Below are 17,968 nucleotides of genomic sequence, written 5' to 3'. Positions count from 1 at the left end.
ATGTTTTGTTTTATTCTTAAGGGTTAGGTCTTGCTTATTAATTGGTGCCTTGTTTTGCCTTGAATAACTTAATTACTATGTTTTCTTGATGCTTGGAAACTTAACTTCATTAATCAAGGGAGTTGATCTAAAACGGAATTGAACCCTAAACAAAATGTCACGTTATTAAATATGTATTACTTCCTTGGTTGACTTTCGTCTCTTGTTTGTCAAGAAAGTCAAGAGTGTTTGTCAAGAAAGTCAAGAGTGTTTAGTTATCATATGTGCCACCAACGGAACAATGACATTCTTACTTACAGCAGCATAACAGGCCAGTAACCACAATACACATTGATAATATGTAATAAACACAATTTCAATAAATGAATAACCCCAACTACCAATGAAAAAAAACCCTAAGTCCTTAGTGCAACCTAGGTCAGTCTATAGTTTATAGTTGATCTTAGTATTGTGTCATATTGAAGAACCTGAGCTATACTTGAACCCAGCAGTCGTGATTTTCAGACTTCCGATGGTAGGAGTGAAATGAGAACGTGGGAGTAGTGTAGGTATTTGATAATACTGTTTGGCTTTGTGAGGCATCGCTTCTTACAGCTCCCTTGGATGATGGCGAGATCAGTACCTATGATGGACTGGGCAGTGATCACCATACATTATAATCTCCGTCGCTCCAGGGTGTTCAAGTGGCTGAACCAGGCCCTGATGCAATTAGTCAATATGATCTCTACAGTACACCTGCAGAAGATCAAGAGGATATTCGTTGACTTTCCAAATCACCTCAATCTTCTAAGTAATTCTACGTTTCAATGATTTCAGCATTAAATATTTTTTCTGCAATGCAATGCAATGCAAAGAGGGAACTACTGGCATCATCACTGCAAATTTTATGTACAGAACTGATGCTGAGTAGAAATTATGAAATGTCTTTGATTTGGTTGGCACATCAGCACAAAGATGTGGATATGGGTTCCATGTGGTTTAATACAACTGTGCTGCCATCTGTTGAAAGTCACTGAATGATAAAATACCTCCCTTCGAAGAGTAGCTGTGCAACATATGCCTTTACCAGTACTGAAGTCTCAGTTATATTTAACAATGAATAGAACAAAGTGAAGGGGATCCTTAATTACTAAACCGGTAGGAGACTTTAAGATGGTTCAAGTAAATGTTAAAACCAATAACAATACGATGTCAATAAAGACACAATCATATGCACTTGTTAAAAGGGATTATTTTTGATTACTCAAATACAGTTCTAATATGAGGCTGGGTCAATGGAATATAAGCCTTGAACTTCACACCAACAGAATGTCATCTGGAGGAATGCTCCATGTAAAATGGTGCCTCAGAGGGCGGTGGAGGCAGGTTCTCTGGAAGCTTTCAAGAGAGAACTAGATAGGGCTCTTAAAAATAGCGGAGTCAGGGGATATGGGGAGAAGGCAGGAACACGGTACTGATTGGGGATAATCAGCCATGATCACATTGAATGGCGGTGCTGGCTCAAAGGGCCAAATGGCCTACTCCTGCACCTATTGTCTATTGTAAAATAGTCCAGTCAAATTAAAGCGTGCCCTGGTTTGCTTTTTCACCAAAGACTGTACCCACAGGTAAATAAACAAACCAGTGGAGCCTATGTCAGTTCAGTCTAAGTCATGCACAGGACCACAGAGGCAGTGAGCTACTTCTCCTGTCAATCTTTCACAGCCTGTGGCAGTTAAACACCAAAGGTGGACAGAAAATGATAGTAATGAAGTGATGAAACGTATGAGTTTGCACAATTTGGAAGCTACTGGCCTATAACTGACAGTTGTTAAAAGAAATATGCCTCTTGCCATTCAGAATAAAGCACTCAGGGCATGAACATGAAGTACAATAGAATTAGTATGCGTCCATTAGGAAATTTTAATTTCCAGACATTAAACAGTGGGAAGGGCTGAAATATTTGTAAATTTTCTAAAGGTTTTTTAATGATGTATCACAGAAGATACTGTGGAAATCATGTACAAGATATAACTCTTTCTTTACGTTGTCTTGTAGAATTTGTGTAATTCATGTATAATTTACATTTTGTGTGTTTGTCTGAGTCTATGTCCCTGTGATGTTGCTGCAGTCAAGATTTTCATTGTACCTGTATATCACTGTATTTGTTCATTGGACAATAATCTCAATGACTTGATTCTTCAGTGACTCCAAGAAACTCTGACCTCCAAATAGGAGAACAAATATTAATCGTATTATTGGATTTAATATAATCAACCGCACTAATATGGCTGAAATGCAATGTCAATATAAGATTACAAGCGTCTAAATTTCAAAAATGCAGAGGACTTGATTGAGGTGGAAGGAAATGCAGATCTGAATTCCCACCTGCTTTTAGAGGGCATCAATAATACCGGTGCCCAACAAGAGTAAAGTGATGTGCCTCAATGAATATCGACCAGTCGCACTAACGTCTGTGGTGATGGTGTTTTGAGAGGTTGATTATGGGGCATATCAACTACTTCGACAAGAACCTCGACCCACTACAGTTCGCCTACCGCCACAACAGATCATCGGAGGATGCAATCTCACTGGCTCTCCACTTGGACAATAAAACACTTATACCAGGCTGTTGTTTAGAGACTACAACTCGCCGTTCAATACCATCATCCCCTCCAAGCTGGTTACCAAGCACACGGAACTGGGTCTCTGCGCATCCCTCTGCAAACGGATCCTTGACTTGACCACAGTCTGTTTGAATTGTCAGAAATACTTCATCCTCAGTAACAATCAGCACGGGAGCACCTCAATGCTGCGTGCTCAGCCCCTTGCTTTACTCACACTATACCAGTGGTTCCCAACCTTTTTTTGGCCATGCCCCAGCTAATCACCTCTAAAATCCTGATGCCCCCCCCATGTGGTGATATATAATTCTTATCATTTAAAAAGTGAACGTTTCAGCTGAAGAAGCTTAAAACGCCAATACCTTGGTTTAAACAAGCTTCAAAAGAACATGGCATCCATGAAAAAGAAAAATTAAATAAACAAAAGACAGTTAAAGTTCTGAGCAAGAAATTACTAAAAATTTGTTAAAAAAAAGAAAAAAACATTCAGATTTAGCAATGAGTAAAGAAATTTCATAACTAGCCTCAAGAGTACGACTGACAGTAACAGTTAGTGCAGTGAACAGAGACTTTATTGTTGATCTTTTTTCAAACTTATCCTTTAAAGATTTGAAGTAATTCAAATCTGAATTTACTTATGCACTATGTTTCGCCTTCAAATGCGCCTCAAGACGACCTGGTTTCATTGATTCGTTGGTCAAGCATTGTTGGCATAAGAGGCAGAAAGGTGACCGTTCATCATGGACAGCGGGTATGAAACCAAGTTTTAAATATTCCTCTGAATACTGACAAACTTTCTTCTTGCTTGCACTACTCATTTTAGCACGAGCAGCAAAGAAATAATTCTCAGAAAATTGATTGTTTTCCTTTGAGAGAAAACGGAGGAAATAGATATTATAAGGGTAACTTAGCAAAAGCTCTTTGAATCGCATTTCTAAATCCAATTCAATAAATAAGGTTCTCCCATGACGTTGCGCGCTTCGTGCGACGTGCTTGAAGAGCGATGGCGCGGTGATTATGTAATAACTACACAATAAACACCTTTTTTACCCCCAAAAAATTATTTACTCAAAATAACATCTGAAACATAAACTACATATGTTTACCTGATGGAAAATCCAAAAAAATAAAAATCGAAAATCTGGACCTAGACCCAGACCTCAATTGCCCCCCTTAAAAATCAAATTGCCCCCCTGTGGGGCGTACGCCCCACGTTGGGAACCACTGCTCTATACCCATGACTGCATAGCTGGACATAGTGCGAACTCCATCATCAAGTTGGTCGACGACACCACTGTTGTTGGACGAATTACAGATGGTGATGAGTCAGAGTATAAAAGTGAGATTGACCGATTGACCAAATGGTGCCAGAACAACAACCTGACTCTCAACATCAGTAAAACCAAGGAACTGATTGTGGACTTTGGAAGGACAGGATGAGGACCCACAATCCTGTTTATATCAATGGGTCGATGGTGGAGGGTCAAAAACTTCAAATTCCTGGGCGTGCATATTTCTGAAAATCTTTCCTGGACCCAGCACACTGATGCAATTATAAAGAAGGCACATCAGCGCCTGTACTTCCTGAGAAGACTACGGAGTTTCGGTATGTCAAAGAGGATTCTCTTGAACCTCTACAGGTGCACAGTAGAGAGCGTGCTGACTGGTTGCATCATGACTTGGTTCGGCAACTTGAGCATCCAGGCACAGAAAAGCCTGCAAAAAGTTGTGACCACTGCCCAGTTCATCACTGACCTCCCCCACTATCGAAGGGATCTATCGAAGTCGCTGCCTCAAAAAGGCAGCCAACATCATCAAAGACCCACTCCATCCTGGCCACACAATCATTTCACCCTTGCCATCGGGAAGAAGGTACAGGAGCCTGAAAACTGTAATGTCCAGGTTCAGGAACAGCCATCAGGCTATTAAACACAACAACAAATAAGCTCTGAACTACAACAGACTATTATTATTATTATCATTATACTATATTTGTTTATTTATTGAGTAGGTGTGCATGTGTATAATACATACTGAACTTTATTTCTCCCGTTATATACTGTGTTTACATATTCTGCTGTGCTGCAGCAAGTAAAAGTTTCATTGTCCTATCTGGGACATATGACAATAAAACACTCTTGACTCTCTTGACATAATCATAGATATAAAAACAGAAAATGCAGGTCAGGCAGCATTTCGAGTCATAGACTCATCCAGTATGGGAATAGGCCCTTCCGCCCAACCAGCCCATGCCGACCAACATGCCCCATGTACACTAGTCCCACCTGCCCCCTGCTGGACCCATAACCCTCTCAACCCATGTTCATGTCCAAATGTCTCATAAACGTACCAATAGTATCTGTCTCAACTACCTCCTCTGGCAGCTTGTTTCATATCCCCACCACCCTTTGTGTAAAAAGATTACCCCTCAAGTTCCTACTAAATCTCCCCCCCCCCCTTTCCCCCCTCTCACCTTAAACCTATGACCTCTTGTTCTCGATTCCCCAACTCTGGGCAAAAGAATGTGCATTTACCCGATCTATTCCTCTCATATGCAAAGAGATAATGTCCCAGATCAAAGAGCCTTAATCAGAATTTGTCTGATGAAGGGTCTTAAACCTGACGTTAACACTTTATTTCTGCAGATGATGTCTGATCTGCTGAGCTTTTCCAGTTTTTCTAGTTTTCTAGTATGTATTTGAAATACATGCATGCATACTCAATAAATTTTCTAGTTTTAATTCAGTCCTTCAAACATGCCCTGCCATTCAATGAGCTTGCGACTGCTCCGTCTAACACTCCATCCAATTGCTTTTTTAATCCATATTTCTTGCTAATATGATTCAAAGATTAATCTGTCTTCTGAAAAATATCTGAGACACATTCCAGACTGCTACCATCTAAGTGCTCATGGATCCCCTTTAGCTTTATTTAATTCATTAATAAATATAACTGAGACTTCAGTTCTGGTGAACGGAATGTGTTGCTTTTAAATATTTTTGAATTCACCCTTTTTCTGGAATCACATGTCAGGAAAGACACTTTCTTCATAACTACTCCAACAAATCATTTACCCTTCCAGATAATTCAAGACTTGGGTCTGATTCATTTACAAAAGTTGAACCAAATTATGCTTTGTTCTCCGCAGAACTGAAAGAGATTTATTGGAACTCAAAGTGCCTGCATTTAGATGATGAATAAAACTGAAGCTTTAATTATATGACAAACGGGTGATGTCTAATGTCCTAAATTCTGATGATATTTCTTGAAACCCATGTGATATAAATTCTGACCTGTTGGTCACAGCAGATAGAAAGCCTACCAATCAGCGCTCGACTGCTGGTTGCTCGAAAACATGCCTGTTAAATATTGCTGATGTTTGCGCAGGGTCTCAGATCAAATGGGGACAAACAAAGTAGAATGCGGCGAGAACTGGTGTCAAGGGCAAAATGGCCTCCATCTGTGCTGCAAATTTCTTTGATTCAAATACAATTTATTGGTCAGTACACCTATCCTACAAAAATAAAAATAAAAAAAAAAATCAAGTAAGAATGCAGAGAATGAAGCCTAAAATTCTCTCCTATTCTGCAAGAGAAAACTACATTGAAGACTCATTCGAGTAACTCGGGTCTTGAATTATAAGCTGAGAACGCCAGCCGTTAAAAAAAAATTTTTTGAAAAATTCTGAATTACGAAAAGTGTTTCGGTCCCTTTAAAAGGTTGTGCACCTGTAATTGGTCTTTAATTTGTTACAACTCTTAGTAACGTCTATATCGCTGGGAGAGGTGCAGGGAATGTCAGAAGAAATTAATTGTTGCTGAAAGTACCGGTTTTTATTATGTTCATTCAATGGTAAAGCTACTCAATTATACCATAACATTTCTAGTTTCAATTGAAAATTTTAAAGCCAAGAATAAATCAAAACAGTTCTTAAATAAACCAAGTCATGATTTTACAAAGTTTACATGAAACACATTAACAGACTACCACTTAAAAACACAGAAAGATACAGGGAAATTAGGCATTAGGGTTAATACTTCCGTAACCAAAGCATACCAGAACACTGAACAGGCACCATAAATTTTGCAATAATCTAAACAAGTGAGCACAAGGAGGACAAAATGAGCTTGGTTTACATTAACATACATTTAGTCGCACATCCAGTGGCGTCAACTGAGCAAGTTCCTCAATCAAATGCAATAAATTACAGATTGTGCACGCATACAAACATTCATTCGTACACACATACGCACACACACAGAACCCAGTGAACCTAATTCTCCAGTGCATTTTCATGCAGAAAGGCACATGCAAACATGCAAATTATGCTGAAGAACATGCAATAATATGACAGCAACACCTATTTTGAGTGTTACCTGTCAGCTCTGTGACCATGGCTGCATCAAAGAAATAAAAATGCATTAATGGCTAGCAAAACAATACACACATTCAATTAGCTTGATGTATCAATCCATACAAGTGTTAAACACTAAACAGGCTACTCTTTGTTGTCTGTTTTTAATCTCTATCACAGCATCTGTAACAAAGAATATTTTACTTTAAATTAGGTATTCACAGTATTATGTTATTTCGGAAGTGTGCGTGAGGCACTTTTTTTTTTATCCCTTATATTCAATGGTCAAATTGCATGTACAGGTAGTAGCAACCATAAATTATTGGCTGCATTGAATAATTAACAACAGTTTACAAGATCCTTCACAATGAATTTCTGTTTTTGTAATGATTTAAATATGTTCTGATATATAAATACATACATTGTTTTAATATTTTAATGTTTTAATACATGCATCAGTCTGAAGAATCAGAGTTCAGTCTCAACCCGAAACGTCGCCTATTCCTTCGCTCCATAGATGCTGCCTCACCCGCTGAGTTTCTCCAGCATTTTTGTCTACCTTGCATTGTTTTAAAATACATTCTCACATCACTTAATTGAAATGAATGCATTGATGGCATGAGTGGGAAACTAATTACCGGTCTTAAATCAAATGAAAGCTGATATTTTTTAAACATCATAGCCAGAACATAGCCATTATGATGGCATTGTAACTTAACACTTAAACAGGCTTTTCTTTGCAGGATATGTAAAAGATTTTGCAAGTCCAGTTCCCCGATTATTGCCTTACCTGAAAATGCAACTTTAATATAGTGAACTTCCGAGACTACATCCCAACAATCAAAACAATCAAAATATATACTGAACAACAGAAGTATGATTGGGCATGACATAATTGAAAGGATATGGTTTCACAAGCTTTCAGAAGGCAGAAAGAAAGGAGGAAAGTCAGGGCATTTTGGAGAGAGACTGTAAGAAAGCAACATACAAAAGTTAAAAGTGGATATGACACAAAGAAGACTGCAGTTGGTTCAAAGGCTTGTGATGTTGGAAAACAGCTGTAACTTCTGCATGGTGAAACCTTTAATAAAATCTGACAATGTGTACTTTAACTACATGCGATTTTTTTCTAATACAAATTGTGGAGTACAGAGGCAAATAAATAAATAAATAAATGATGGGTCTTTGTCCCAAACATTATGGAGGACACTGTAAATCAAACATTAAATTAAATGCCATTGAATGCAATGGATAGATGGTTACACTTTCTGCTTTTGTGCATGATGTTTGCAAATGTTACTGCACAATCTTCTGCATACATCCCCTCTTCCAACTTCATGATAGGGGGATGATCAATAATAAAGCAGCTGAAGATGGACCAGCACTTTAGAACGTTCACTTTAGGACTGCTGGAGCGATGTCCTGGAGTTGGGATAATTGATCTTCAACAAATTGTATGGTTTGACCCCAACCTTTGGAACTTTTCTTCCAGATGGCCTTGACATTCATTTTAATTTGGGGTCTTCATATACTACTTGGTGGCATGCTTCTTGATGCCAAAGGCACCTATTTACTTTACTTCTGAAATCCAGCTCAAAGGACCACATCTGGTTCAAGGGTATAACAAGGTCAGGAACTGAGTGATCCTGAAAAAATCTGAATTATATTGTGGTTTCAGAAGTTCTCCAACCAAATAAAACTTTATGCCCATAACAAGTATGATTCTTAGAAGTAGTGTTCAACATGAAGAAGCACAGGTTTTTGTTAGTCAACAATCCCCCTGATCAACTTTTTGTTTAAGAAGGAACTACAGATGCTGGAAAATCGAAGGTAGACAAAAATGCTGGAGAAACTCAGCGGGTGAGGCAGCATCTATGGAGCGAAGGGAATAGGCAACGTTTCGGGTCGAGACATCTGAAGAAGGGTCTCGACCTGAAATGTTGCCTATTTCCTTCGCTCCATAGATGCTGCCTCACCCGTTGAGCTTCTCCAGCATTGTTGTCTACCCTAATCAACTTTGATCTAAAACACTTAATGAAGTCTGGATTTAACATTGAGGCCACAGGACTACTTGTCAGTTGTATAGAGGACAGATAATGTCGTAGGCAAATTCCGCATATGCATGAAAAATAGAGCTAAATTTTGACCTCCAATTTTAGCCAAAATGTCTTTCAATTCTCAAATTCAATTCTCTGAAAACACAAATTATCACCTAAGTAAACTCTGAAATGGAAAGTACTCAGAAGGCACACTAGTCAGGAATATCGAGTGCAATGGAAAGAAAGACACTGAATTCAATCGTGCCAAATGCTTACAGAGTAAATTACATAAACTGCACTATGCAAACATACGTCTGTCTTTCTTTATCAGAAATATTGGTCAGATGCAAGAAATATTGTTTTATTTCTCCTGTTAAATCTATAAGCAGTTATGGAAATAATTAATAATTAATCTATATAATTAATCTCATCTTGACCACTTCCTATCTGCGCTGTATATTGATTTTAGAAAAAACACTACCATATATCGCTATGATTTCTGGCCATCTTACTCACACAGTCCTCCTCCGCTGAGCAGGCCCCGAAGATCTTTCCCATCGATGAAAGATAAAAAAGTTATAAGTGTTTCAAAAACCTTGACATCCTCTCGCCTGTCAAACTGCAATGAAGATAACGCCTCTTCCTGGGGGGGGGGGGACTATAAAACCCCCAGATGCCTGTACCGTGGCTCAGTCACTCTGCAAGATCGCGAGGGAGAGGCCACAACTCATTCAGAAGCTGTGAATCAACTGAACTGTGAGTCTGCAATGTACTTGCAATAAATGATTTGTTAGCCCTTAATTAAAGTGCAATGAGATGTTTGGCCTGCCTTTGGCTTGAAACTGCAATGGCAATGGAAGTGAAATGAAAATGTAATCAGCTGTTTGGCCTGCCCTGGGCTTGAAACTGCAATGGCAATGGAAGTGAAATGAAAATGCAATGAGCTGTTTGGCCTGCCGTGTGCTTGAAAGTGCAATGGCAATGGAAGTGAAATGAGAAATTCAATGAGCTGTTTGGCCTGCCCTGGGCTTGAAACTGCAATGGCAATGGAAGTGAAATGAAAATGCAATGAGTTGTTTGGCCTGCCCTAGGCTTGAAATTGCAATGGAAGTGAAATGAAAATGCAATGAGCTGTTTGGCCTGACCTGGGCTTGAAAGTGCAATGGCAATCGAAGCGAAATGAAAATGCAATGAGCTGTTTGGCCAACACTGTGCTTGAAAGTGCAATGGCAATGGAAGTGAAATGAAAATGCAATGAGCTGTTTGACCTGCCCTGTGCTTGAAAGTGCAAAGGCAATGGAAGTGAAATGAAAATGCAATGTGCTGTTTGGGCTGCCATGTGCTTGAAAGTGCAATGGCAATGGAAGTGAAATTAAAATGCAATGTGTGGTTTGGCCTGCCCTGTGCTTGAAAGTGCAATGGCAATGGAAATTAAATGAAAATGCAAGGAGCTGTTTGGCCTGCCCTGTGCTTGAAAGTGCAATGGAAATGGAAGTGAAATGAAAATGCAATGAGCTGTTTGGCCTGCCCTGTGCTTGAAAGTGCAATGGAAGTGAAATGAAAATGCAATGAGCTGTTTGGCCTGCCCAGTGCTTGAAAGTGCAATGGCAATGGAAGTGAAATGAAAATGCAATCAGCTGTTTGGCCTGCCCTCTGCTTGAAAGTGCAATGGCGATGGAGGTGAAATGAAAATGCAATCAGCTGTTCGGCCTGCCCTCTGCTTGAAAGTGCAATGGCGATGGAAGTGAAATGAAAATGCAATGAGCTGCCTGGCCTGCCCTTGGCTTGAAACTGCAATGGTGATGGGAGTGAAATGAAAATGCAATCAGCTGTTTAGCCTGCCCTCTGCTTGAAAGTGCAATGGCGATGGAAGTGAAATGAAAATGCAATCAGCTGTTTAGCCTGCCCTGTGCTTGAAACTGCAATGGTGATGCAAGTGAAATGAAAATGCAATCAGCTGTTTAGCCTGCCCTGTCCTTGAAAGTGCAATGGCGATGGAAGTGAAATGAAAATGCAATGAGCTGTTTGGCCTGCCCTGTGCTTGAAAGTGCAATGGCAATGGAAGTGAAATGAAAATGCAATGAGCTGTTTGGCCTGCCCTGTGCTTGAAAGTGCAATGGCAATGGAAGTGAAATGAAAATGCAATGAGTTGTTTGGCCTGCCCTGTGCTTGAAAGTGCATTGGCGATGGAAGTGAAATGAAAATGCAATCAGTTGTTCGGCCTGCCCTGCGCTTGAAACTGCAATGGTGATGGAAGTGAAATGCAAATGCAATGAGCTGTTTGGCCTGCCCTGGGCTTGAAACTGCAATGGCGATGGAAGTGAATTGAAAATGCAATGAGCTGCCTGCCCTGCCCTGAGCTTGCAACTGCAATGGCAATGGAAGTGAAATGAAAATGCAATGAGCTGTTCGGCCTGCCTTGTGCTTGAAAGTGCAATGGCAATGGAAGTGAAATGAAAATGCAACGTGCGGTTTGGCCTGTCCTGTGCTTGAAAGAGCAATGGTGATGGAAGTGAAATGAAAATGCAATGAGCTGTTTGGCCTGCCCTGTGCTTGAAAGTGCAATGGATGTGAAATGAAAATGCAATGAGCTCTTTGGCCTGCCCTGTGCTTGAAAGTGCAATGGCAATGGAGTGAAACGAAAATGCAATGAGCTGTTTGGCCCGCCCTGTGCTTGAAAGTGCATTGGCAATGGAAGTGAAATGAAAATGCAATGAGCTGTTCGGCCTGCCCCGTGTTTGAAACTGCAATGGAAGTGAAATGAAAATGCAATGAGCTGTTCGGCCTGCCCCGTGCTTGAAACTGCAATGGCAATGGAAGTGAAATGAAAATGCAATGAGCTGTTCGGCCTGCCCTGTGCTTGAAATTAAAATGGAAATTAAATGAGTTGTTTGGCCAGCATGAAACCACTAATTCCGGCTCACATTAGCCGAGAAACCTGTCCCGTTTGACCTAAATTTCTGTATTAGCCCAGGAGGAGCATTTTGGCCCAAAAGGCCCGTGCCAGGCCAGGAAAAGCCCAGAAAAGGTGCCTTTTAATGAGATTTCACTGATTTTTTTCCTAAAAGAGCCCCTTTGGCCCATCAGGGCTGTACTAACCCAGGAGGAGTCCCTTCGGCCCATCAGTAAGTATTCCCTCTGTAAGTATTAAACCTCACCCCAGTAATTTTCTCCCTCCCTTCATTGGGTCCCTGTGAGATCCAGGCCAGGATAGACTTTCCTCCTTCATTGCTGTGATTTGCAGAAAAAGATGAAAATGTTTAAAATTGATTCTCCACCCTCTCCCCCTTCTCTCTCACAGAGTCTCTCACCTGTTTTGAGCAGACTTTCTGGCAGTTCCTGAGCTGCCAGCCCATGAGGCCTGAGTTACTGAGCTGCCAGCCACCAGGCATGCGTCGGGAGTGACTGAGCTGCCAGCCCACCAGGCCTGAGTGCCTGAGCTGCCAGCCCAAGAATCCATTAGGCCCACAATGTCCATACTAGCCCTCTGGCAACCAGTCCCTTTGGTCCACAACACCCTTACTAGCGCACCAGAAAGCCACCCCACTGGCCACTAATATTGGAATTGGTGAAGAGGTGGAATATTGCGTTGGGGGACCAGCCCTCCGGTGTGAACATGGGACCCAACGGGTCCCACTTAGTCTAGAACAGCTTTCAACGCACAACATACATTAAACTGGAAAACTGTGGCTGCTCTTGACCTAGAATTACACCAGATAATGACGTTAACCACAAGCCATTGGAGAATAATTGTCTGTACTCTAAAACAAAGTAATTTTCATTATATGAGTAATTTTTCTCTGTCACCACTCAATGCTGTGTGGAATCAGAAGTGTTTGAACCTTGACCAACATTTAAATGCCTCTCGGGTAGCTTTTGATTAAAGAATATCTGCTGGAAGAAACAATTGATCTTGCAGCAAGGAGTTGAACAACCAACAAGCATTCCTGACAGCTTTGACATAGCAACAAAATGTAGTTTGCATTCACTGTTTTCCCACGGACTTCTTGTACTCCTTGCAATTAGGTTTATTCCCTAATGTTTCATTTCTTAAAAAAATCTTTCAGTATTACCTATAGGAGCAGGCCCTTATTAAAACTACTGCATATACGGCAGAAAAGTCAGCAGCAATGTCTGTTTGCTTATTATTGTAGCCTGCCAGAAGAATCAAATGCTAAATCTGACAGACTTACAAGGGTGGCTGCTTCAAATTTGAAAAATTCTCAGAGTTGAGATGTTTTGTGGATTTGCTACCATACCTTACCCAGACCACCATGTATTAACCCAAAATAGTCCTTCAAAAAGATAGTTAAGATATTGCTGTCTTCTCTTGCCCACAAGTGTCGAAGCGAGTAGGGGAGAGTAGAATTGAAAAATAGATAATTAAAAGATACAAGAAAATCTCTGTCCCTAAAGCCTATGATTGCTTGGACAATTTGAGCTATCAACACAAAGAATTGTGATTTGCCAGACTATCAGTGGATATGCACCAAAAGCAAAAAAAAATGGAGCAAAGGCAAAAATTAGTCATATCAATTTTACTGCAGCAGGTTCAAGCAATTAAGAGCCCAATTTTTGAAGACAATAACCTTTTTCTGAAAGAACTTTTGTAATTACCGTGCCTCATTTTTGTTAATTTATTCTTACTCCAGCCTTTCTTTAACTTTGACAAAACTAACTTTTGTATTTATTTGCCTGTATTTTTCATTAAATCGTTAGAATTTACTGTGCACCCTGTCAAATCTGTACCTGAAGTTAAGCTTGTGAGATGTTCTGCAAATAACATTCAAGTCCAAAACTCATCAAAAACTGTTCCAGTCTGTTGGCTTTGCGACAATGGCTCAGTCTCCTGACTGCCATTAAATCACATACCTTCCTTTTTATTTTCTCTGCTGCTCCCTCCCTCTTAATTTCTAATTTTCCCCAGTTGGGATGAAAGACCATTATTCCAAATTCATAACTGGTCTTCTCTCCACAATTGCTTCCTGTAATAATAATAAGTATTTCCAGCATTTTCACTTTTTATTTCAGTCCAAATATCTGCAAGCTTATATTTTTGAGAAAGTGAAGTTTAAGACCAGTGGTGTACCATTACAATATGGGAATTAAGAGATAAAATTATAGCAACACTTGAGGAACCCACAATTTTGAGATCGTTGGATCACATATGTTTAACAGCACCTTGACATATTAAATGTTTCCATTTTCTACTGAGGCTCAGATTATAGCAACAAAAAATATAATGCTTGGTTCAATAAACCTTCCCATGGATGGGAAGTCACAGATTAGCGAACAAAGATTTAAGTTATGATGGATGGATGGCTGGTATGATGGATCCGTGATACCTCGAGGAAAAAATTCACTTGAAGAATAGTGGGAGTTTGCAAGTCACTGTCTGAAATGATGATGGAGATAGAAAAGCTCATTTATATTTCAAAATAACCTGACTGAGACTTGCAAAGCTGAAGGTTACACTGACAGTTGGGAAATGGGACTAAGATAAAATAGCTCTATGTTTGGCAGGGTTTGGAGATAGTGGTTTGAATGTCCATAAATTTCTATGTTTCACTATCCTTTTGAAGATATACCTTATCTCCCATCTTTTGGTATGATACAGTTCACATTTATAGTATCGTTCACATTTATGTTTAAAATTCATTGCAGAATATACCTTACCTCCCACAGAATTAATTTTTTGAACATAAATGTGAACTGTATTATGCCATGATGCTGTTCATCCATATGTGAGCTCCCCGAAGCATTGGATTATTACAATTATTATAATATTATTACCTGACAAAGGTGACAAGAAAAGGTTTACACTACAATTGTGCATTCTAAATCTTATTTCTGTTTTGATTTTAATACATTAGTTGTATCATCTCACGATGATAGGCACACGTTAAATACATCTGCTCCTTAATTACAAATTTTAAAACTTGATTGTCGAGCGCAAGTTTTAAAAGTTGCAAAGAAATGAAAACCAAATATATCATCTCTTTATATATCAACCATCTCGCTAATTCCACATGCAGTATGTGCAAATTTCATGCAACACCCAGAACACTGTGCATACTATTTCATTTTTAATGAAGTAATGAATCTTACCTTCTTGCTGGTATGAATGAAAAATGAGCTGCTGCATTGGGAGAAAAATTCCTTGGACTGTCGAGAGGGCTGCTACCTGTTGGCAAATTGAGAATATATAAAATACTCAAATTTCAACAAGTTTTGGAATGTGCTTTAGATATGAATATTTATCTGTTCCCAAGTGACTTGGTTCACAGGATCAATGAATGAGATTACAGTAATTTAGGACTCCATTTCCCTACTATGTGAGGATAACTGGTCCCAGCTAAATTAGCAAAGTAGGCCATCAATTTGCTTTGGTGCCCTTTGTCCCTTAAGTTAGAAAGGGATATATCTACCGGAGCTGCTGTTCTTAAATAGTTGTCAAGCATTTCCCACAGGAAGTGCTCAAACATGGCTCTCAGATGAACAATGTAGTCACGATTCATATACCATTAATAGCTATTTAACCAAAATACCAGTGGTTAGGGATGGTGCTCCTACAAGGCAATTGCTATCATCAGGACAGGAATGTAGGCAGAAAACTGACAACAATTAAATTCCAAACCTGTGAATATTATTAAAAATAGGCAAACAATATCTAGGAAATACAAAATGTTTATCATAAATCTGATCTGGCCATGCCTACAGGGAAGTAAAATAAATTTATGATTTATTCATTCAGCAAGATAATTACAATTAAAAAAAAATCTGGTTAACCCTTGAAAAAGATAAGCAAGGAAGGAGTATGGAGAGACTTATATATTTTAATAAGTGGGCTGACCCAATTACTCCCTTGCAACTTAACTGCGATACATTTTATCGATTGCCACTTCTGCATGCAAATGACGGTACACATATCAAATCAAGTATTTTGGTTTTTTTTGTATGTTAGGTAGTAATATATTGAAAACTTTTAATATATTTTGAACCGTTTTAACGGGTGCAACTATTTAAGAAAGTATTACCACCATTTCCACTGAATTTGGAATTCTAATTCTAAGCTGTCCCTATATTTCAGTATAAAATACAAAAGTACAAGTTGCAGACTTTCAATTATGGGACTCAAAACATTCGCCCACTGGATAACTTGCTTTCAAATGAACCCCCAACCTCAAAGCATAAATTTGCTTGACTCAGTATAATTAGTAACTCTAACTGCTCGTTTTTTTTTTACTTGCAACAATGTTGACAATTCTTCCTCTGTGAAAAGGCATGACTGCATGCAGGGTACATGCAATTTCAAATTAAACCACTATGTGGTATTGCAACAGTGCAGCAGTATCATCACGCATAGGTTACATCACTCTTTCAGCCCACGTCCTTGGCCCTGGTGCTAATTTAAACTAGCAGATAAATAAGACCTTATCACTCAGGGAATGGCAAGTACAAACATCAACAGGGCACTAAGATTCGGCCTTTGGATTTGAATCATGAAAAAGGCTACAAGACCAGATTCACTTGATTGCAGTAAGGACATAATGGTGAGCAATGATGTGATTTAAAACTGGCAGCCTGAATAATTGGGCAATGTGACTCAAGGGCAGACATATCATCAGTCTCAAAATGAATAATTAGTCCTTATTTCCAGCCCTAATACTTCAACCCAACTTAACCATCAAATTACAATACATGAGAAAATCTATCACCATAATTTCCAAATAACATTGGGATGTAAAGCAGATTGCAAGTTCAAAGGGATGTTCTTGAAGAATACAAACACAATTGTATTTTGGATTTCAGAAGAAAAATACAATTCTTATAAAATAATTTAGAAATATGCAGTAAAACTTGACAGAATTGGTAAAGGTAATAACATTGTAACCACCTGTCTTACAGGTTGTTGCACGGTCACTATTCTTTAAAAAAATGCTAGTAGAGCGAAAATAGCAAATGATGCACTAAATAATTTAACCCGTCATGAGAAAATTAATAATCTTTTACAGGTCACAGGGAACTGATGGGAAAGAGCCTGCAGATGCCCAGCATAAACAGTGGAAGGATCCCCCCCATTCATCCCGTACTGACCCCCCTCCATTTATCCTGCACCTATACCCCATCCATCCTGTAGTGATCCACCCATTCATCCTGCACAGACCCTCCGATCCACACTGTATTGACCTCCCCCATTCATCCTGTACTAACCCCCCCTATTCAATAAGAATGGGAATATCAGTCTGAAGAAGGGTCTCGACCCGAAACATTGCCTATTTCCTTCGCTCCATAGATGCTGCCTCACCCGCTGAGTTTCTCCAGCATTTTTGTCTACCCATCCATCCATCCTGTACTGATCCCCCCCCATTCCCCCTGTACTGACCCCCCCCCCCCCCCCCCCATCCACCCTGCACTCATTCCCCCCCCATCCATCCTGCACAGATCCCCCCCCCCATCCACCCTGCACAGATTCCCCCCGTCCATCCTGTACTGGTCCCCCCATTCAACCCCACTGACATCCCCCGCGTTCTCCCCTCACAATTTTATCTACTCCAACCAACACGCACTAATTCCCCAGCCTCAATCCATCCATTCCGCACCGATTGCCTTTTGCCTCCCCCCCCCCCCCCCCCCCCCCCCAAATGTGTTTTAATTCCCAATGTTTTGGGGTTTTTTTAATCCATAAAGATGGATTAATAAAATTGTGAACACGTGAAACATTAAAACCGCAGTGTTCGATTGTCACTGCTACCGTTGACACGTTATTACAGAATTCATTTTACCGGCAAATCAATGCTCTTAAAATAGAGTATCAGTACAGTAGTTATTTAATGAAAACATTCACAACTATACGTTGCATTTATCCAGATTTTACTTTTACAGTCGGTCATATACATCACAAATTTGGTCAGGAGATATTTCAGTTAAAATTTTAACATTAATTCTGAAGTGGGAATGATGGAAACAGC

At 39.6% G+C, this 17,968-nt stretch overlaps 1 protein-coding gene across 6 annotated transcripts in view; it reads right to left on the bottom strand.

The window, feature by feature from the left end:
- The window catches only part of mast2 (microtubule associated serine/threonine kinase 2), a 323,001-nt gene that overhangs the window by 87,933 nt on the left and 217,100 nt on the right, over nt 1–17,968 (bottom strand). For 5 of the 6 annotated variants that reach the window (XM_055641697.1, XM_055641698.1, XM_055641700.1 and 2 more), the window contains 2 exons: nt 15,105–15,180; nt 6,980–7,000 (listed from right to left, as the gene is read on the bottom strand). In XM_055641697.1, the coding sequence (XP_055497672.1) occupies nt 6,980–7,000; nt 15,105–15,180 (97 nt within the window). The remainder of the gene's footprint in view (nt 1–6,979; nt 7,001–15,104; nt 15,181–17,968) is intronic. The other variant, XM_055641699.1, reaches the window with a different exon arrangement.

Source organism: Leucoraja erinacea, chromosome 10, assembly GCF_028641065.1.
Source record: "Leucoraja erinacea ecotype New England chromosome 10, Leri_hhj_1, whole genome shotgun sequence".
Classification (NCBI taxonomy): Eukaryota; Metazoa; Chordata; class Chondrichthyes; order Rajiformes; family Rajidae; genus Leucoraja; species Leucoraja erinaceus.
Note: the sequence above shows the minus strand (reverse complement) of the source record. Positions and strands in the feature narration are given on the sequence as shown.